Source organism: Chelonia mydas, chromosome 6, assembly GCF_015237465.2.
Source record: "Chelonia mydas isolate rCheMyd1 chromosome 6, rCheMyd1.pri.v2, whole genome shotgun sequence".
In the NCBI taxonomy this organism is placed as follows: Eukaryota; Metazoa; Chordata; order Testudines; family Cheloniidae; genus Chelonia; species Chelonia mydas.
The window spans coordinates 53,304,395-53,326,577 of record NC_051246.2 but is presented as its reverse complement, the minus strand read 5'-3'; the positions used below and the strand labels follow the sequence as shown (position 1 = coordinate 53,326,577).

Sequence of the window (22,183 nt, the reverse complement as noted above, 5' to 3'; positions counted from 1 at the left end):
AAACTTCACTATTATTAGCTCTAAAAACATGTGAGTAAAAGAATGTGAGGAGTGGAAATCATCACATTCAACAATTCTGTGTTCTTTGGATCCATACTTGTGGCACTTCCCTACTAAAATGACAATTCTTGAGATTAGAATCATAAGTTAAATATGAACTCAGACATTTTTTTAGTTCAAAATACAATGGGTCAAAGTCACTGATAGCATCAGCAGGTGCAGCTCCAGTGACTGGCAAAATGTGTTCTATCTTCAAATGTGAAAACAAGACCACAATACACATACAATTTAATATGGAAGCTCTGGTTCGAGTAATCTAAAGGAGAGAGAGCATATGTTATTGTTAAATATCTTAATTCTCACTTACACAGTACAGCAAATACCTACCTGATGCATTATAACAATATGTGTCATACCGGTCTGTTATATTTGAAGTGAGTATGTAAATTCCAGTGTTATTTGCTGCACAAAGAAAATATGGCTTGATTCGTGGGATTACAATCTTGTCTTCTATGTAACCATACCTGTGAAAAATACAGAGTGAACAACACTGTCAGGAATGAAGGCGTGCAGCTGAGCCTGCTAGCTCGGTCTCCAGGCTGACTAATGACCACAACTAAAGCAGAACTGGCTGATTGATCAACCTGCCTGACTAGCTGAGGGGAACCAGGGGGCATGTTCTTAAACCCAGCTACACCAGAAGATCGCTGGCTGCTCAACAGCTTGTGCCCACAGCTGCAATCGCTCCTGTGCCAGCCTTGTTCCTCCTTGCTCTGGCCCTGCTCCCCTGCTTGTTTCCTGACTCTGGCTGGGCATGTCCACCACCAGATCTGACCCCCATGTGCGGTGGCGGACAAACACCATGTTATGTATCACAGCATACAACAGATACTTTCCTCAGGACTTTCAATGCCACCAAATAGGCCAAATAGGAGACAGAGCATTTCACATCATGAAATAAGAATAATCCCAAATCTGGTCATGGAGATTACTCCTTTTTTACATCCACATTAACATCACCAGCAACCACCTCCAAAATCATTCTGCATGTAATCTCTGAACTAATAACCATTGCAATGCAGTGTGAATTATTAGATAAGACAACTGGTCTGCATGGGGATGCAATGAAAATGAAGGATAAAAAGGGTAAACACTTCTCGTTCAATTGGGTTGTGTATTATAAAACACAGAGGATCAAGGCTCTGATTTTCTTTCATTGAGCTACATTTTCACTACTTCTAGCCTAATAAATTGCACAGTACCATTTTGCACTGGAATTGCATGCCACAAATCTGAAGAATGGATGGAGATCATGAGCAAAGATGTGCAGCGATGATTGATAACATGCCAGTCTCTGCGAAGTGCAAAACTTTAATAAAGTGTTCAAATGTAGTAATATTTCACCTACAGAATGTTAGCTAAAATACTTAATATCCCCCTGGATAGTATGTGTTACAAATAATGCTGCTATTTGAGTATGGGGCACATAAATCAGGCTGAAATTTCAAGTGAGCTTGTGGTTAACAAAATTATGTAACAAGTTATTACTATTTTGCAATCTCATATCAAATGACTAATTCCTGTGAAGGTACTGGTTTCCCTGAAATCTATTTAGATGAGAGTGGTGATTAAATGTTAAAAAGCCCTAGGGTTTGGGGATTGTTTTAAGAGCTGCTACTTGTCAGGGAGGGGCAGGCATGGTATGTTAGCTGCTTGGACTCTGTCTCAGTTGTGGTTCCCCAAGCCCTGTTTCAGTCCACATCCATGATTCACGTCCACCTGGATCAAATCATGGCAATGATATTTGCGATTCTAAATCTCTAATATGGGTGGAACAATAGATTACTTCACTGGCACAGCCCTATTTTTTATTAGTCCTAGATCCTATATCCTATTGCTAAGACTATCATATTGGCGGTGTTATAATAAAAATCTTTCTTGTTTTATGGCCTGCTGACTCACTCATATGCACTCTCTACTCCTTGTGTGCTTTGACTATTATATATAACGTACTAGTTCTTCTTTTTGTCTCCCACTCAAGCCCATACAGTTGGATTTATGGTACTGTGCCAGAGGAATACAAATACACAGCACCAACAAATTATTAAAAAATATCTCAAATTCCATATCTGTCCTCTTCTAGGTTCATGGATAAGGGGAGAAAGTGCAGTGAAAGCAAAACCACAGCTCTCCTCCAATGTGAAAAATAGTTCCCTCTATTTCTTTTACCCTTTAAGTTCTTTTCCATTTTCTTCTCATCTTACCTATAAGAGACTCTATCCAGTGCATGAGACTCAAAAGTTAGAGATAGAAAATGCCTATTTGGTCTTTCAATACTTTCCCCACCACTGCAGGACTGTCCCAGTCTAGACTTCCATTTGGCAGCATTTTAAATCATCCCTCAACTTCACTTGGGAGACTGTTATGTAACGCTCGCCATCGGGAATTTTTGCCTGATATTCCCTGGGAATATGGTGAGCATCATTCTCCCACTGCAGAGGCAAACATACTATTCTGATTTATACCAGTGAATGAGCACAGGGCACAGTCCTGGTGTAAGGGCAACTAGGGCTGCAGGAGATCTTTAAAGATTATCTGCCCACGCATTTGCAATTAATAGTAGCAGTGCGTGACATTTATACAGCATCGCACTAAACATTTTCAAAGCACTGCACAAACATGAACTAATTTAATTACTTTGATACTAATTAAACTAATCACTTTCCATAGATATGATTTTGCCGATACTACACTAACATGAAAGCAGTTTTACCGATTTCTCATGAATTTGCAGACTAATGCAAAGGGAAGGAAATTAAAACAGTTAAAAGACTGAGAAAAACAAGTTTCAGAGTAGCAGCCGAGTTAGTCTGTATCCGCAAAAAGAAAAGGAGGACTTATGGCACCTTAGAGACTAACCAATTTATTTGAGCATAAGCTTTCGTGAGCTACAGCTCACTTCATCGGATGCATTCAGTGGAAAATACAGTGAGGAGATTTATATACACAGAGAACATGAAACAATGGGTGTTACCATACAGACTTTGACAAGAGTGATCAGGAAAGGTGAGCTATTACCAGCAGGAGGGGGGGGCGGGGTAACTTTTGTAGTGATAATCAAGGTGGGCCATTTCCAGTAGTTGACAAGAACCGGCGGGGAGGGGGGGGTGGGGGGGGGTGGGAATAAACAGGGGGAAATAGTTTTACTTTGTGTAATGACACATCCACTCCCAGTCTTTATTGAAGCCTAAGTTAATTATATCCAGTTTGCAAATTAATTCCAATTCAGCAGTCTCTCATTGGAGTCTGTTTCTGAAGTTTTTTTGTTGAAGAATTGCCACTTTTAGGTCTGTAATCGAGTGACCAAAGAGATTGAAGTGTTCTCAGACTGGTTTTTGAAAAACAAAACAGCCTTGAGTCAAATTTACAACAGACAATTCCACCTTTGCATATAATAACTTTAAACAGTGTCATTTGGTTTAATTTTTCTGGTGGTAAATATTAGGACTCTCTTTAGAGGACTGATAAAAAGTACAAGCTGGCAAAATTTAAAGAGTTGAAGAGATGCCCACTGAGCTTTCTACCCCAATAAACTCCAGGATGAATCCTGAAATCCCTACTCACTTCCTACTAAACTTGAAATCCCACTGAAGTTAGTTGATCCATTTGACTTAAATAAGAGTTTTATTGCTATGAGTCTATACTGCTTGACAATGAATCCCCTCTGCGCCTGCTGCACTTGAATCTTGTCTCCTTTCTACAGCTGCATGTTTGGGATAACCTGGATAATTCATAGAGTCATAGATTATATGGCCAGGAAGAACAACTGTGTTCAGCTAGTCAGTCCTCCTGCATAACACAGACCATACATAGGACTTCCCTGAATTAATTCCTGTTTGAACTAGAGCATATGTTTTAGAAAGGCATCCAATCTTGATTTTTAAATTTCCAGTGATGGAGAATCCACCACAACTGTTCATCCATTGTCCCAATGGTTAATTACCTTCAGTGTTAAAACCTTGTACCTTATTTCCCATCTGAATTTGTCTAGATTCAACATCCAGCCATTTCCTCTTGTTATATCTTTGTCTGCTAGACTGAAGAGTCCTGTATTATCAAATATTTGTTCCCCATGTAGGTACTTATAGACTAATCAATTCACCCCTTATCCTTCTCACGATAAGCTAAATAGATCGAGTTCCTAGTGTCTATCACTGTAAGGCATGTTTTCCAATCCTTTAATCATTCATGCAATTTTTCACTGAACACTCTCCAATTCTTCAACATCCTTCTTGAATTGTCCACATCAGAACTGGACAGTGTATTCCAGTTGCAGTCACACCAGTGTCAAATACAGAGGTAATATCATTTATTACTCAATATCTCACCCCTTTATATGTCCAAGGATCACATTAGCCCTTTTCACCACAGTGCCACACTTGGAGATCATGTTCAACTGATTATCCACTATGATCCACTGCTTCCCAAAACAGAGTTCCCCATCCTATAAGTATGGCCTGCTTTCTTTATTTCTAGATGTAGGACTTTACATTTGGCTGTATTGAAACACGTATTGTTTGCTTGCACCCAGCTTACCAAGTAATCCATATCACTCTGAATCAAGGACTTGCCCACTTCATTATTTACTACTTCCCAAATCCTTGTGTCATCTGCAAATTTTATCAATAATGATTTTACGTTTTCTTCCAGGACATTGAAAAAAATTAATTAGTGTAGGGCCAACAGCCAATCCCTGCAGGATCCCACTAGAAATACACCTGCTTGATTATGATACTTCATTTACAACTACAATTCAGTTACCCTTTTCTACTCATAGACCACCTAATTAATAGCTATTTAAAAGTAATTGCAGTTGGCACACCACATCGTCACAGAGGGACAGACAGATAGCTATACATATTCACTATATATTATCTTCTTTAGAATTTCCTTACCTGCAAGTTTCAAATCCTAATTCATGAGCTTTCTTCATCTGTTCCATTGTTGGCAGGGTACTATTGAGAGCTCTGCAGAGTTCAACTGCCTCACTTCGTGTGAGATTGTAGCGACGATTTTTCTCAACATGGAAAACCCCTGCATATCTGCAACTTATATTAAATTCTGTTGATTGAAAAAAACCCAGAAATTATTACAATGATAATACATGCTGTTTCACTGAAACACTAGCAAGATTTCATTTCCAAGTACGATGAAGTTACAGAGAACCATCAACATCCGCCAGTTCATTAGGGGAGAAGGCTTGCACAATAAATCTGGTTTTCTAAACTACACTCAGATCCTTTTTGCTCAGACATCACATTAATGTCCAAGAACAGTAGCACAGTGTTTCTGTGAAGTGCCTAGCGCTTTTGGGAACATGCAAAAAAAACCCATCATCAACAACAACAACAATTTGGTGCAGAAAATCTAATGGGACAGACTGCCAAGATATTTTAGAAACACATCTGTCTGGAAAAGTTTTGGCTTCACTGTAAACATTTGTCAATGAAATTTTCCAAACTGCTGTAGTTAGCAAATAACCTGTTAATAAATACGTACCACATTCAAAACTGCAGTCTTGCAGATTTCCCTAGTTTTTATACAATGTGTGCCAGATTCACATAAATAAGTGGTGCTCCACTGACATTGGTATAAAGTATATAGAAAGTACACTGTTTGAGTCTTTGCAGCCATAGTCCTATATCTAAGGAAATAGTGTCCAACCATCCAGGTCCATCTAAGTACCTCATTCATAAAGGGAATAAACAAGAAAAGGTGAAAATGGTTATAATCTAACCATTTCTGAAATATACAGTCCCTGTATTAAATGACCTCATTCTGTTTGTTGCAGGGTTTAACATTTTTCATGAAAACATACATCAAAGCAGAACTAACATCTGAAACTATTTTAGCATCAGCACAAGGAATAGGTTCCTTTTGGCATCTATTAGGTCAGGGCAGACTAGTTAGACTAGTTTGATATCATATGCCACAGCTGATGTAGACAGCAAGTAAGCAGTGTGCAACAGTATTTCTAACTATAAAAGTGCTGAGCTGCTAAATATACCCTCGCAGGCAAGCTCTAAGGAACCATACAGCCAGCTAGGAATGGTTGGAATACACCTAACTCACTTTCATTTGGAAGCACATTATGGACATTGGTTTCAGAGATATGGTCAACATCTCTGTGGTTTTCTACTGTGAACCACTATATCAATGTCAGCATACAACACAACAATGTAACTAATATTGTAAAGAATGCTGGATGTTAAAAATTTAATAATATCATAAACTGCTTTGCCCATGAAAAGCACTATATTTCGCTAGAACTAAGTAATTTTATCAACAACAATTATGTATTATTGAAAAATCTAGGTGCCACTGTTATGTGACAACTCAAATGGGCCAAAGTCAGGAGTGAGTTCCACAGTATGCATCCGATGAAGTGAGCTGTAGCTCACGAAAGCTCATGCTCAAATAAATTGGTTAGTCGCTAAGGTGCCACAAGTCCTCCTTTTCTTTCTGGTGCAATGTAAGTCTTCTTCCAGATTCTCAGCACTTAAGTTATATCAACCTAGTCTGAAGGGAGGGTCATTTAGGGCTTGTCTAGACAGGAAAAAGGCTGCAATAGCCAGTGTAAGCCTAGCGACTCCTTACTAGCTCCCCATGTGGACCCTCTCACTGCTCACTAAGAGTACCGTTGTGCAGTTTAGTTAATGAACTTTGGCGATGTGTTAAGCTCAAAAGCACTCCTAGGCTATGTCTACACTTGGAGCTGGGGTATGATTCCCAGAGCATGTATACATATCCGCACTAGCTCACATCGAGTTAACATGCTAAAAATAGTAGTGTGGTTACAGTGTCTCATGCAGGGGTAACGTTGGCAGAGGCTAGCTGCCCTGAATACGTATCCAGGTGGTCCAGGCGGGTTTCTATTCAGGGCGGCTAGCCAGCACCGCCACTTGTCATTGCCCATGCCACTGTGAATACGCTACTATTTTTAGCGCACTGTCTCAGTTGGAGCTAGAGTGAGTGTGTCTACATGATCTGGGAATCACAACCCCAGCTCCAAGTATAGACATCCCTTTAATGCACAGCGAGAGTGTCCACACGGGGACTTAGTGTGGAGTAGCTAGTGCACTTAAAATTCACAATTTAGCGTGCTGCACACTAACTTTCTCATGTAGGCACATGAGACTCTTAGACTCACCTCTGAATTTGATCTAAATGTCTGAAAGCCTAATGGCACAATAAACAACAAAAATAAAAAAATTCAAACAAACATAAATCTCTCCTGTGGGCACTCAGTCTCCCCTACTATTGACTTCCCACTGGCTTCAGAGGTACTGTAGGACTTTTGAAAATGAGGACACTTATTTAGGTCCCTAAATATGGATTTAGGACCCTAACTTTAGATATCCGTTTCTAAAAGCCTTGATCATTCCTCTGGCCTGGGAACACTGAACAAGTAGCACATTCAGCTCCTAAGGGAGGAGAGTGCCTCAAATTGTGCTGTAGAGACTGCATCAGATGGCGAAAGGCGTAAAACTAGAAATGCTCCAGAGAGAACACCTCTCCATTCCTCTTCGGCTTGGCAAGTTAGAGGCTTCGAGGTATGGATGGTAAAGTGCGGAAAAGATTGTATGATCCGAAGAATACCCACAGACAACAACAAAAGGAGCGAGGGGAAGAAGAAAGCAAACATACACAATGAACTGCTTTTTTGACAGTGTGGAAAAAAATAACAGCTCTGGAAGGTGGGGAAAGACTTGATATACTTCAAAGCAAAAAATAATTAACTCAGCTCCGACCCCACCCTTCCTTCAAGAGGAAACTTGACTGCAGCCCCAGACTAAAATGACAATCCCAGATCATGCAAAAACTCAGTTTATTCTTCCCAGTGAAGTGCAGGGCATGATTCATATGAACATTAGTGGGAGTTCCAACATGCATAGGGAGAAAACAGATCCAATCTCCTGCACACATTGCAATGTTGTTTCTCTCTGGTGCCTACAAAACTAAAAGGTACCACATAATAATCTCTCCCCTATGAGATCCAGAATGCAAGCCCTAAACATTTGTATAGAACCTCTTCTGGCTATATTGGCTTTTGCCATGAGCTAGACAGCCGATGTTATTCTATAAACACACACATCAAAATAAATGATAGTAATCAAAGGGTACTGCATAATCACCACTGTTGTAAACCACATGGAATATTTCTTCCCATATGGAAGTTGGAAACAAATAAGCAAATGGAACAGTAAATCAGACTCAGACTGTATGTATGTATGTAAAAGGATTTTTATTATTTATACAAGAGTAACTGCACCATAAAGGTACGTGACACTGACAATGTCCCTGACCTAAAGAGTTTAGAATCTATGGGCTCAATCCTGCAGACACTTACTACCAAGGCAGTGGGACTAATTTATGGTAGCAAACATTGCACCAGGTAGTACATGTTTCATCTCATGTATAAATTTAGGACCAAATCCTGGAGATAGGAGGGGGTGGAGAAAGGGAGGATGTGGTTTTTAACAAGAAGGCATTGTGGTTTCTTCAGTTAGACCTGAAGCAGGAAGGGTGACTGGAGGAATGGCAGACTAGTCAGGAAAAAGCTGATTTCAGGGGCCCACCCAGAAGGAGGCACAACGATCAGAGTGGGAGAAGGAAACAAAGATGGTGGTTTGCTATTCAGCTTGGCTAGAGCAGAAGGACTTGAAAGGAGATGAGATCAGAGCAAAATGGCAGCTAGAGCTGTGTGGAGAACTGCAATTCCATTTGGTGAAGGATTTTGAGATTTTGATACCTGTCTTGGTTCCAATTCCCCCCAACAGAAAATTCCGAAAAAAATGCATTTCAGTTCAATCTCAGTATTTCATTTCAATTCTCCCTTTTTTAATTTTTATATTATATGTGATTCAAAGTTGTAAACATTCAAAACCAAAAGTTGTTTGAAAATAAAAATTCAAAAATTTTTTACTGAAAACATCAAAACAAGAGATTTCGACACTGTCGGAACATTTTGATCAGTTTTTCTCATAAATGAAATAATGACAAAATAGACATGATTTTGCATTGTTTCAACTTTGACAGACTGCATTCTCTGACAGAAAATGATTCCATGTAAGTTTTTGTAACCAGCTTTAATGGTAGCCATGATGCGTGGGCCTCTGATGGCAAGAATGAGCGCTTGTATATGATGCAGACTGGGAGAAGAAGCAAGGACATTTTCCCAGTATGGCTCAAGGCACCTGAATTGTGCTGGGAGGGGAGAAGCTGGGGGGCTGCCTTAGAAGTGGCAGTCAGAGGCATTACTCCTACAGAGTGCAGAAACAGGCATAAAGCCTCCCCAGGTGCTCTGCAGCGCTGATTCCTGAGGCTAGCTGAAAACAAGAGATGTGGCCATAGCCATTCACTCCACTCAGATGAAAAATGCCTCTTTCAGCGTGATCAGGGGAAATGGCATTGCTTGCCACTCTACCCCTTGAGCTCTTAGGATGTAGGCGTAACACAAAGTGTGTGTTACATCTCCCTTTAGTGACTGGCCCACATAGAGGGCAACAGCCTACGATCGCACTCAGCTAATGGAGCTTTGGATCTGAGGGTTCCGGATTCAAAACTTGATAAAGCATTTGGGGAGTTGTCGCACAAGCTGCCAAATTATAGTTGTTTCCTCCACAAATGAGCTAGCTAAATCTGTGAATAATAGATATTCCATCAACTCTAAGATTCGTTAATAAATTGGGCTATTATATCCTACAGAACTATTAGGGAGATTAAGAACAACAAACCTGGAGATTTTGGAACTAGTTATTAATTTTGGATTCATTTCTGGGGCTATAGGAAACTTTCACTAAGAAATCAGAAATCACATAAAACTTGCCTGGTTTTGGGTTGTGCTACAAACCTGAAACTCAGCTTAGCTTCACGGAAATGTTGGGTAAAGTCACAGCTCTTTGGTGTGAACCTTGGCCCAGATGTGAGCAAATTTGGGCTAATTTATTGTTTCAGATCATTATTATTTACATTATAGTAGCACCCAGAAGCCCCCGTTATGTTTGGAACCTCATTTTGCTATACACTCTACTCATTTCATTCCGATTGGAAACCCTTTGACCCTGATCCTGCAAACAACTACCCAGTTCAACTTAGCGGGACTATTCACATGCCTAAAGTTACTCATGTGTGTATTTGCAGGACTGTTTTCATCCCTATTAACTTCTAAAGAACTTTCCCATAATGGAATCCGTATTACTTTTGCTATATCTCTTCTATATGCTGTTACAGCAGCTGGGAAGACCAGCTTTACTTAGCATTGCAGACATATCTCCCCAGGAGACACTATGCATGAAACAAACAATATTTAGCACTCACATAATGCTCTACATTTGCAGTGTTGTACAAGCATTAATTTATCTTAACACCTTTGTGAAGTCAATATTATTATCCCCATTTTACAAATGGGAAAATGGAGACACCAAAGGTTGCCCAAAGCTACACAGAAAGTCAGTGGCTGGATCAGAAATAGAGCTCAGCAGGTCCTGTTCTACAATCCTAAACCCTAATCTCTAGATAATGCAGCCCGTTATGTAGCGAATAATTGATTTAATAAAAATGCTTCTATTCGTACTAGCCTATGTAAAACCCTATTGAAAATAAAATGTAGGCTCTAAACTAAACCAACCCAGTGGCCTTATCTTTCTCTAATGGTGAGAAAGATTCCAGTCTACTTGTGAACTAAAGAAGAGCCTGGACTGCCAAGTCCAGACCCAAATCTAGAGATTCCACCTTCTCCAAAGTTCAGGGCTGTTCAGATCCAGAGTTTTGGGGTCAAATTCTTTGTTAGTAAAACTCTATTGACTTTACCAGTGTTGCGCCAAGAGAGAATTTTGCCCTCAGGTCTAGCCCGCTTCCACCCAACCAACATGTAACTCATGCTGTGCATCAAACTACTTTTAACACTTTCAACTTGCCTGAAGTCTCAAAGGGTCTGATTCTAAACCCACTTACATTAGGATCAGAACCAATACCAAAATATTTCCTTCCACTCTGCCCTTCAGAGCTGGCATGACCACGTTCTTTCCGTGACACCCATGTGATGTGCTATAGCTGAAAGACGATATTGTTTAATAATCATTCTTAAAAGAGGCAAAAATTACACAACATGCCTTAATTGTCATCATCATTAATCTTACCCAGACCACGAGACTTTGGTTACTCAACTTGAAGACATGGAATGCCCCAAGGATGTTTCTGATTTAATGAGCATGGAAAACATTAACACACACACACACACACTCTTGGAAGTGGGTATTCACCCACGAAAGCTCATGCTCCAATACGTTTGTTAAGCCACAGGACTCTCTTTTACAGATCCAGACTAACACGGCTACCCCTCAGATACTCTTCTCCCTGCCTTTCCTGGGAGCCTTTGTCTTCTGCTTGTCATCCACAGGCATTGAGAAAGCAACTGCAAATTCTTCCCTGATCAGCCCTCCTCTCCTAATCTTACCCCCTATCCCAATCTAAACCACTCCTGTCACTCCATATGTCAGCACACCTTGCCAAGAAGACTTATATCTGATCCAGCCTTGTTCCTTTCACTTAGCAGCTGCCTTGCTTGCTTATCTCTGGAACCAATTGCCCATAGTGAGAGCTGAACCTCTTTAGCCAAAGCCATAAGCACACACTGTTATCCAGTGCCCACCACAGTGATCTAATGGGCTGAGCTAGGCTTAGGAGCTCTGCCTTTTCATGGTTTGATATACCTCCAAGTCATTGGTACCACAGGCTTTTTAGCCGCAGTCAACCACCAAACCAAGTTCAATCTTACATTTGAGCCTGTTTTCGCAACCCTTACTGACAGTGAGTAGCACTTCCTCATGCAAGTGAGCTGATGTAGTCTCTTTTCCATAAGGCCTATTGATAACCCTGTAGAAGTTTTATTTTTTCTCTGCTTTTACTGTTCAAGATGCACTTCCTATCAGTGTAATAGTCAGTTGGGATATTGTTTAATACTGTAAAACATCGTGCTGATAATTGCAGACACATGGAAGCAACTAGGAGCAGCAACCCATTTGCAGGAACTTTGCCTCATTTCACAGAAAACTTTGAAGTGAAACAGTGTTTAGACACTCAAGGTCTTCAGCAAGTCTGCTCAGTAAAACCACAATGTTTATTGCCATGGAGAATCAGGAAGTGCTCAGCTCACTGTTCTCTTGGGGATTTTCTTTTTTGGGTTTGTGGTTCAAGATGATTGACAGGTAACCAGGATGTGATGAATGAAGACTGTGAGAAGACATGAAGCAAGGGTTTTGATGGCACGAATGATTTTCTTTCTACACACTTCAAGAGGATTCAGGTTTTATGGCTACAAATGTTGTCCTTGGTTATTAAACAGGCCTTGTGTTGATTGTGTTCTTTCATTGCATGCAGCTCTGCACGTGTTCAAATATCATCTCTTTATTTAAAAAAAAACAAAATTCTTACGAGAATAATTGTTTTCATTTCTGTCATAGTACCCTACATCATTTTGTTTTGTTCTCATATACTAGAAGGAAGATGCACAGGGTCAGCTTTCGCATTCGTATTTCAAGTATTTGTGTTTATTTGCACTAGTGGAGTACTTAAAGTGCAAAATGGGGTGTTGGATCCATATTCAGACTTCCTCAAATGTCAATTTTTTTGTAACCAGGGTTTCTCTCCAGCCAATTATAGAAATGGGGTCAGACAAGATTCAAACTTCCCCAGAGTTTTCAGGATTCAGAGCGGAGCTCCCAGTTCAAGCCCATCTCTAATTTGTGTTTATATTTTTCAAGGGTATATACAATGTCAGAATACACCAGGGAACCAGTTATGGAACCAAATTAAAATGGTTATTTCACACCTACCTGGTGGAAATGCCATTGGAAGTCGGGATCTCATGTTATTTGGATGCATTAGATGTTTAAGGAAAAAAATCAAAGAATTATTAGAACACAAACGCTAAGATATTCTAAAGTCAGCTAGTTTTGTCTTCCTGCAGAATCTGAACGAACAACTCCATCAGTCAGTGATTATTAATACACTAAGATCAGAAAGACTGAGATGTGGAGTTAAGGCAAGGTCACATCATGACATTTCACTACCTTTTACCTTATTATTTCCTGAGTAACACAGTATTTCTTTATATTATCAAAACATATGCACTAGAGGAATGTATGGCTCAGCCAACTGGTAATAGAATACAGAGGCTTCCACCTCTATGTCAGAGGCTAGAATAAAGCCCAGGTCAGTAGTGCCTGAAAAATATCTGATAACTGTCAGGTTATGCAAAATGAGTCATTAGTCTAAGTAGTTAGTAGTAGACAAGAGTCCATGTTTTTAAACCACACCAACATTGACACTCTTTGAGGCTTTGTGGCCAAAGAAAGTGGGAACACTACAGTCTATAGTGGGATGAATGAAATAATTTACTAGGATGAATAAATTCTGATCAACATTAAAAAGTCAAATTCTGCAGAACCCACAATAATTTAACAAGGACATGTCAAAGAAGCAGATTTCCTTTATCAGCCACTAAAAATGTAACAAATATAATCTGCTTTGTATGCGTGAACAGTTTGGCATTCATATCTATGATCAGTAATTAAACTGTCATTCAGGACAGCAACAGAAAAAAACCCAGTGTTTCCCAGTATCCCAATTGCCCAGCTACAATGTGGCAGAGCAGAATTAAAAGGGAACAAATTCAAAGAACTTTTTTTACAGAGAAACCCTTCATAGATTCAGTACCTGACTTCAGTTCAACTAATTAAAGGTGCCTTGGGGTAGGCCTAAGGAGGCTTTAATCTCTAGGTCACTGGTTCAGTTCATTGTAGGACTCAGAGGGGCCTATATGAAGTGAGTTGGCATTCTACATCTAGCGACTGATGGACTGGTGTCCACATAAGAATTCAGCTTCACCACAAGTGACACCCTTCTCATTACTCACTACAAGGCTGATTCAATATTGAAGCACCAACTGACTCCGAGAGATGCCTTCCAGAAGACAACACAGGCACACTAGTAGGGTAATATGTGGGAAGCTTCACTGTTGTTATCTATGCTGCACCTAGTCTGTAGCTATTCTGTTCTGTTTAGCTCTTTATATTGCTCCCATCACTGTGATATTTGAAGAGAAACAGAGATCTTCAACTCCAGGACCATACATCTGTCAACTTCACCAGCATTACACTCACTTAAAAATCCCATGAAAAGTAATAATAATATTTACATATTATTTCCAAAAACAAAATGTACCTAGAGGACAGTGAAGATGACTTGGAGGTAGGAGATATGTGTTCTATTCCCATACCTCTGCCATTAACTTACTGTGTGTTTGATAAGGCATTTAACTTCCCTCCCAGTTTTCTCATCCAAAAATCGGGGATAATAATGTTACCATAATTCAAAGGAATGTTGTAAGGCTTAATGTTAATAAAGGGATTATATCAGTGCAGTGTTGTTATTATGATGAAATACACCTTTCACAAATATTTGTGACTCAGTTAATGACTGGCATAGTACAGTACTGGTATCACCAAAATAGTACAAGAGTGTCAAATTTACCTAAGACCATGGGGCTGAGTTAGGACCTGATCAAAGCACTTAAAGCACATGGTTAAACCACTTGCATAAATCCTAATAAATTTTAAGCACGCACTAAAATGCATTGTTGAAGAGGGATGAGAAAGGATTACTTGTCTGTTTAAAGTTCAGTAGGTGCATAAGTGCTTTGCTAAATCAGCACTTTAAAGTGGTGAAATATGTGCACCAAGACACAAGAAGTTCTGTCCTTTGTGTGATCAGAAAGACCATCTTTTAATAACACTAGCAGTGATATACTAACCCAAGAAGACAGCAAGATTACACTTAAATTGCAACTCATTAGGGCAGGGACCATGTCTTCACACTTGCCTGTAGAGCAAAAGCATGGGAGCTACCTAGGTAAAGTCAAAATACTAAAATAAAAATATTATGGAAAAATAATAAATAGGAAAAAGCTGGGCAGAAGGTCAGACAATAGAGAATGGGAGACAGAGAGAAATACCAGTCTGATATCATAGAGCAACATAAAAGATTCTTTCAAAGAAGCAGAAGTTATATGAGTTTCAAGCTCTAAAGGGAGCTCAGCAGAGTTTAGCTTTTTCCTTAGGGAGTGGCCCTACTAAAGTACTGTTAAGCAGTCCAAGAGCTCCCTGCAAAGATTTTGTACAGTAGGTGCCAATTCAGCCATATTTTAATCATGAGATGCTCTCCGTTTGTTGGACTTCTAAGAGGTACCAGATTTACTGGGTTTCAGTACGTTGTTCCGTGCTAGATGTACAGCCAAGATGAGATGAGGCACGGAAATCTTTGAAAAGCATGCAACCCACATTCAAAAGAAAATGAAAAACTTCTAAGCTTTAAAAATTACAATAAAAAATAAGCCTGTGAATTTTCCACTCTCAAATAGACACATAACAGAGTAGCTTCCTTAGATGGCAGAGGGATTATATAAGTTTGATATTTTTGTTCTGAATGATTGGTTCAAATCCAAACCAAGTCAGTATTAAGGACTGAGTGTTGTTAGGCATGTTGATGACAACTTGCATAGCTACTACGTAAATCATACGTATAAACCTGGGGAGCCAACTCTAGAACTCTGTCCCTTTAGTTCCAAAATCACTGAATTCTACCGCTTAGACTTAAGGAGATCTCCTTTAGCAGATAACAAACGTAGGTCCCTTATCCTCTGCACGGGTCTAGAAACAGATAGGCAACATCAGTTAGACAATCCAGCATATTACATAGTGATTCAGCGTAATGAGTTGGTAGGTTTCAGTTTAGAACCTACTAGAAAAGAACACCACAACAGTCTTGCCAGAAGCGTCCAGGCTTAATAAGCCTGTAAAATGATCTACCTTTCTACCCTGAAGATGGTCTCACCAGGACAGAGTTGGGTCCACTAGTGTGATGGGTTTAAGGAAGTCTATATTAGACCTGGTCATGGATTTTTCAGCAGAAAATGCTGATTTGTCAAAACTGAAATTGTGGGAAAGGGTCGATTCAAAACATTTTGGAAAAAAAGTTCCAAAATTGAAAAAACATCCTGTTCTGACATTTCAGAAGTAAACAGTTAAGTTTTTCAGCTCGAAACTACTTTTCAATTAGAAATTTTTGTTAATGTATACTAACAAAAGGTTTAAAAATAAAGGTCAAACATCAAAACAAAAACATTGTAATTGACCTGATCTGAAATTGTTATCAGATAATTGTTTTGTGAAATTTTTTAGATTTCAACTTTTTGTCCCATTTGTGATGGGAAAATGTTTCAATATCTCAAAAATTCTCCAGGGACAGGAAAACCATTTCCCATGCAACCCTGCCTGTACCAGGGTACTGATCCTGGAGCACATGCATGCATGCGACTGTAAGTGGAGCATGGGGTCTGGTCCAAGAGGTGAATACAGCTGAACCACTCGATAACAGGGACTATAATGTAATTAAATTTAACATCCTTGTAGCAGGGGAGGGGAATACCAAAGAAACCTAACACAATACCATTTAACTACACAAAAATGAAGAAGCTAGTTAAATGGAAATTAAAAGGAAACAGTCACAAGAGTGAAATGCTTGTAAACTGCATGGAAACTATTTTAAAATACCATAATAGAGCCTCAAACTATATGTATACACCAAATAAAAAAAAATCAGTAAAAGGACCAAAAAATGCCAGCATGGCTAAACAGAAGCGTAAAAGAGGCAGTTAGAGACAAAAAAGGCCTCCTTTAAAAATTGCAAGTCAAATCCTAGTGAGGAAAATAGAAAGGAGCATAAACTCTGGTCAACTCAAGTGTAAAAGTATAATTAGGCAGACCAAAAAAGAATATGAAGAGCAAGTAGTAAAAGATGCAAAAACTAACAGCAAATTATTTATCAAAAGCTTGCCAAACCATCAGTGGGTTCACAGTACTGGACAATCAACGTGCTAAAGGAGCACTCAAGGAAAACAAAGCCACTGCAAAGAAACTAAATTAATTCTTGTATTTGAAGATGTGAGGGAGAGTCCCACACCTGAGCCGTTCTTCTGAGGTGACAGATCTGAGGAATTGAGGTGTCAATACAGGAGGTTTTGGAATAAACTGATAAATTAAACAAATAACTCACCAGGACCAAATGATATTCACTCAAGAGTTCTGAAGGAACTCATATATGAAATTGCAGAACTACTAACTGTGGTATGCAACCTATCACTTAAATCAGCCTCTGTACCAGATGACTGAAGGACAGCTAATGTAATGTTGATTTTTTTAAAAAGCTCCAGAACGATCCTGCTACTTACAGACCAGTAAGCCTTCAGTACCAGGCAAATTAGTGAAATTGTAGTAAAGGACAGAATTATCAGAGACATAGACAAACACGATATGTTGGGCAAAAGTGAACATGGCTTTTGCAAAGGGAAATTATGCCTCACCAATCTATTAGAATTCTCTGAAGGAGTCAACAACCATGTGGACAAGCATGATCCAGTTGATATAATCTACCTGGACTTTCAGAAAGCCTTTGATAGGGTACCACACCTAAGGCTCTTAAGAAAATAGGCAGTCATGGAACAAGAGGGAAGGTTCTCTCATGGATCAGAAACTGGTTCAAAGATAGGAAACAAAGGGTAGGAATAAATTGTCAATTTTCACACTACAAAGAAGTAAATACGGGGTTCCCCAAAGATTTGTACTGGGACCTATGTTGTTCAACATAATCAGAAGTGATCTGGAAGGGGTAAGTGAGATGGCAAAGTTCGCAGATTATACTAAATTGTTCAAGATAGTGAAGTCCAAAGCTGACTGCAAAGAGTTACTAAGGGTTCTCTCAAAATGGGGAACTAGGGAACAAAATGGCAGGTGAAATTCACTGTTGAGAAGTGCAAAGTAATGCACATGAGAAAAAATAATCCCAACTATACTTACAAAACGATAGGATCAAGAAGCAGATCTTGGAGTCAAAGTGAATAGTTTTCTGATAACATCTGCTCAGTGTGCACCGGCAGTCAAAAAAAGCTAACAGAATGTTAGGAGCCATTGGGAAAGTGCTAGATAGTAAGACAGAAAGTATAATAATGCCACTATATAAATCCATGGTATATGCCCACACCTTGAATATTGCATGCAATTCTGGTAGTCCCATCTCAAAAACAATATATTAGAATTGGAAAAGGTACAGAGAAGGGCAACAAAAATGACTGGAGTATGCAAGAGCTTCCATATGAGGAGAGATTAAAAAGACTGGCAAAGTTCATCTTAGAAAAGAGACGACTAAAGGGAGATATGATCGAGATCTATAAAATCATGAATGTTCTGGAGCAAGTGAATAGGGAAGTGTTATTTACCCCTTCACATAACACAAGAACCAGTGGTCACCCAATTTAATTAAAGGCAGCAGGCTTAAAACAAACATAAGGAAGTACTTCTTCATACAATGTACAGTGAGCCTGTGGAACTCATTGCCAGGGGATGTTGTGAAGGCCAAACTATAACAGGGTTCAAAAAAGAATTAGATACGTTCATGGAGGATAGGTCCATCAGTGGCTATTAACCAAAATGGTCAGGGACTCTACCCTACTCTCCAGGTGTCCTAAACCTGCAAATGCCAAAAGCTGGGACTGAATGACAGTGGATGGATCATTAAATAATTGCCCTGTTCTGTTCATTCCATCTGAAGGACCTGGCACTGGCCACTGTCAGAAGACAGGATACTGTGCTAGATGGACCACTGGTGTGACCCAGTATGGCAGTGGTTCCCAAACTAGGGGTGCCACTTGTCCCTCGGCCTATGCTGCTTCCCGCAGACCCCATTGGCCAAGAATGGCGAACCGTAGCCACTGGAAGCTGCAATCGGCTCAACCTGAGGACACAGCAGGTAAACAAACCGGCCCGGCCCACCAGGGGCTTTCCCTGAACAAGCGGCGCCCCTAGTTTGGGAACCCACTGCAGTATGGCCATTCTCATGTTCTTATCTCTGCACCCTGGCCTGACCCTTTAAAACTGAGGGGACTGAATTCAGGGAGCATGTGATATTGGCCATGCGACTGAATGTTGCAAGCAGCACCTGCTATAAATAGAGCTATCTTTTAAATAGTAGCAGGGGAAGGCAGGAGCAGGAATGGTCCTAGATGGAGTGTTAGCGAGGAAGGTCTATGTAGTAGGGGAAGGATTTGTCCAGCTGAAAGAAAGCAAAAAAGTATTTCTCATTGTTTTGCATTATTTTGAGCCTTTTGTCTATTCTGTTTTTTAATAAGCCCACCTCGAGGAAGGGAATGTGGAGTGAGACTTGAGCATGTGACTATATGATGTGCCCTCGTTAGGGAATCTGCCCACCAGTTTCCAAAGCCATTGTTGTGCACCTGTTCTGCAGGTAGACAGAAAGCTTCAACCTCTCAGTTTGGCAACTTTCATGATGAGTAAATTAGTTTTATTAAAAATAGGAATAAATTGAATAGCGTTGAACCGAGCAGGCTAGACTCGCTGTGAAAGTACAAGTCAGAACAAGCCATTTATTTCACTCCTCAGCAGCTGCTGCAGCAAAAAAAGCTGCAAATGGAACTTCCAACCATCGTTTATCTGCTTGGCAACAGTTGTTGTGGTAAACATCCGGAGATAGTCTGTACACTGTCATAACTCATGTTTAACTTCCTTACTCTCTACATTAAATATTATCTTATTTTCAATTGCTTCACCCAAAAGCAGAATGACAGTCTTCAGCCTGCACCAGAATGTGGTACAGCTGTGCAGCAGAGCCAAATACTTCAACAGAAAACCAAAAAGCTCAGGCAGAGAAATCATTGTTCTGGAATTAGACAACCATGCCATACGCCACCTTGAGGTGAGCAAAACATAATCACGAATGTTGACACTAGAAAAACTCAACGGCGTGAGGAAAGAAACATAACTGGAATCCCAAAGGTAGAATAAGGGAGGTCACATTTGTTGGTGTTAATTACATGCAGTCCTGGTGAAGATATTTACATGAAATTAGAGTGTGGTGAATAACTGGGAGGGAATGGCAGGGGGATGCAAAACATGTCAGTGTTTGTTTGAACTTTAAAACAAATCCTCTTTTATTGTGTTCTCCCCACTTTCCATGCAAATCATAAGTTGATCACATGAGAAACCAAAGAGTTATGCTCATTTAGTAGGATAAGAGAATCATGCCATGTGAGATATGTGATCCACATGTCCAATTAAAATGGCACAGATTATGAATTCCAAATACTTGCAGTGTGCTTCCAGTTGATGAGACTAAGAATTATTTCCACTAATTTGACACAATAAATTTAAAATAATCATGGTCTGTTAACGGATAATTTCCAAACTAGAATCAATAAAATATGTTAGTTACTACATTTTTTCTCCCAGTATTACATGAAACTCTCATAACCATTCTCCCTGTTTTAAACTGGCTTAAGTGGAAAGTTTATTAAGAAAAACCAGACAATGCTCAACAGTAAAAAAAAAAAAAAAAAAGTTGAACACAAAAGCGTCTGTTGACTTTAACGGTAGAGCCATTTTACCACAAATAACAACAGTAAAAGGAAACCACAAGAAGCTTTTTAAACATTCTGAAAACCAGCAAATTAACATAGACTCACACAACATTAAGGTAAGAACTATACTAAGCACAGGCGACGACTCCATGGGATGGAAACAAATTAGTGGGTTCTCAGCATCCACCAGCAGCCCCACCGATCAACCCTCCTCCCCACCAGCGCCTTCCGCCTGCTGATGATCAGCTGTTCAGCAGCGTGCAGGAGGCACTGGGGCGGGGAGAGGGAGGAGTGGGCCAGCATGGGCAGGAAGAGGATGGGAGGGGGTGCAACGGGGCGGGAAGAAGTGGGGCATAGCAGGGGTGGGGAGAGGTGAGGTGGAGCAGGGGCAGGAAGAGGTGGAGGTGAGGGTCTGGGGGAAGGGGTGGAGTGGGGGTGGGGCCTGGGGCTGAGCGAAGGTCAAGCACCCCCCGGGAACTCAGGAAGTCGGCGCCTCTGATACTAAGTAGAGCAAGACTGCTTAGACTACGCCCAACAAAGGAAGACATGCCAAAAGACAAGCAACCCATTCTGACCTCCTACCAACAAGTAATGGCAGGAAGAGAGATAATCCCCCAAAACAACAGATCTATTTTAAAATTTTTCATTCCAAACACAGTTTGTCCACCATGGACAGACTAATTCTCTCTCTCTCCTATTTTCAAGTGTCTGGAAAATAAAGACATGAAATCAAAACCCATTTTGTACTATTTTCTTGCAATCTACTACAGAATTATCCACTGAAATTAAGAATCTGGTTCTTCATCTGTGTGCTCATATGAGCACTTAGGTGCCCAGTGATCTAATTTAGTTGCCAAAGGATCAATCGGAGCTCCCAAGTTCACAACTGGAAGCCCTGACTTAGGACCTGCTACAGCTCTCATAGAAGTCACCAAATGATTTCATTGGGAGCTGGATTGAACTGCCAAGTTTAATAATTAGATTCAACATTGTATTTGTTGGGTGTGAGAGATACAGTCTAGATTCCGATCCAAACATTCCTGAAGTTGAAGTGCATTGGGGTCTGGAGTTCTTGTGAATTTTCACCCTTATTTTTTTTAATATGAGGGAAAAAATTCACTTGAGAATCAAATAATCATTTATCATTCAAAAATATTAAATTGGATACTAAACTATCTATGCCATTAGGGTTTATGCTGGTCACCTACTAGGACCAGAAAAAAATTATTCTTCTCTGTTGTATAATATTGTACAACTGGCCTGCTGAATATGTGTAGTGGTCAGGAGATTCAGAGGTGTCAGAGGCAAAATACTAGGTTGAATGTGCCATTGATATAGGTATGGCAACATTTGCATTCCTGTCTCGTACAGAATACACAGGAGGAATAAGCATGGCTCTATTTGTGTACTTGAGAAGCTACAAGTCCAATAAATTACTGGATCGATTTATGGCCAGGCACCTCAGCACTACAACCTTTAATGGTTTAAACCCTGGCTTCCCAGAAATGAATGTTAGCAAAACCTGAGGAAGGGAAAAAAATATCATCTGGATACCATGTCTTAAAATGAGACACAAGCAAGTTATCAGCAAGTCTTTAAAAGACATTTTCCGCCTCACTGTTACTTTTGCTCCTT

General features: G+C 39.9%; 1 protein-coding gene across 17 annotated transcripts in view; it reads right to left on the bottom strand.

Annotated features, from left to right (window-relative positions):
• CD44 (CD44 molecule (Indian blood group)) overlaps positions 1 to 22,183 on the bottom strand; it is a 100,909-nt gene that overhangs the window by 61,345 nt on the left and 17,381 nt on the right. For all 17 annotated transcript variants that reach the window (XM_037900049.2, XM_043549491.1, XM_043549493.1 and 14 more), the window contains 2 exons: positions 4,956 to 5,121; positions 388 to 524 (listed from right to left, as the gene is read on the bottom strand). In XM_037900049.2, coding sequence (XP_037755977.1) covers positions 388 to 524; positions 4,956 to 5,121 — 303 coding nt within the window. The remainder of the gene's footprint in view (positions 1 to 387; positions 525 to 4,955; positions 5,122 to 22,183) is intronic.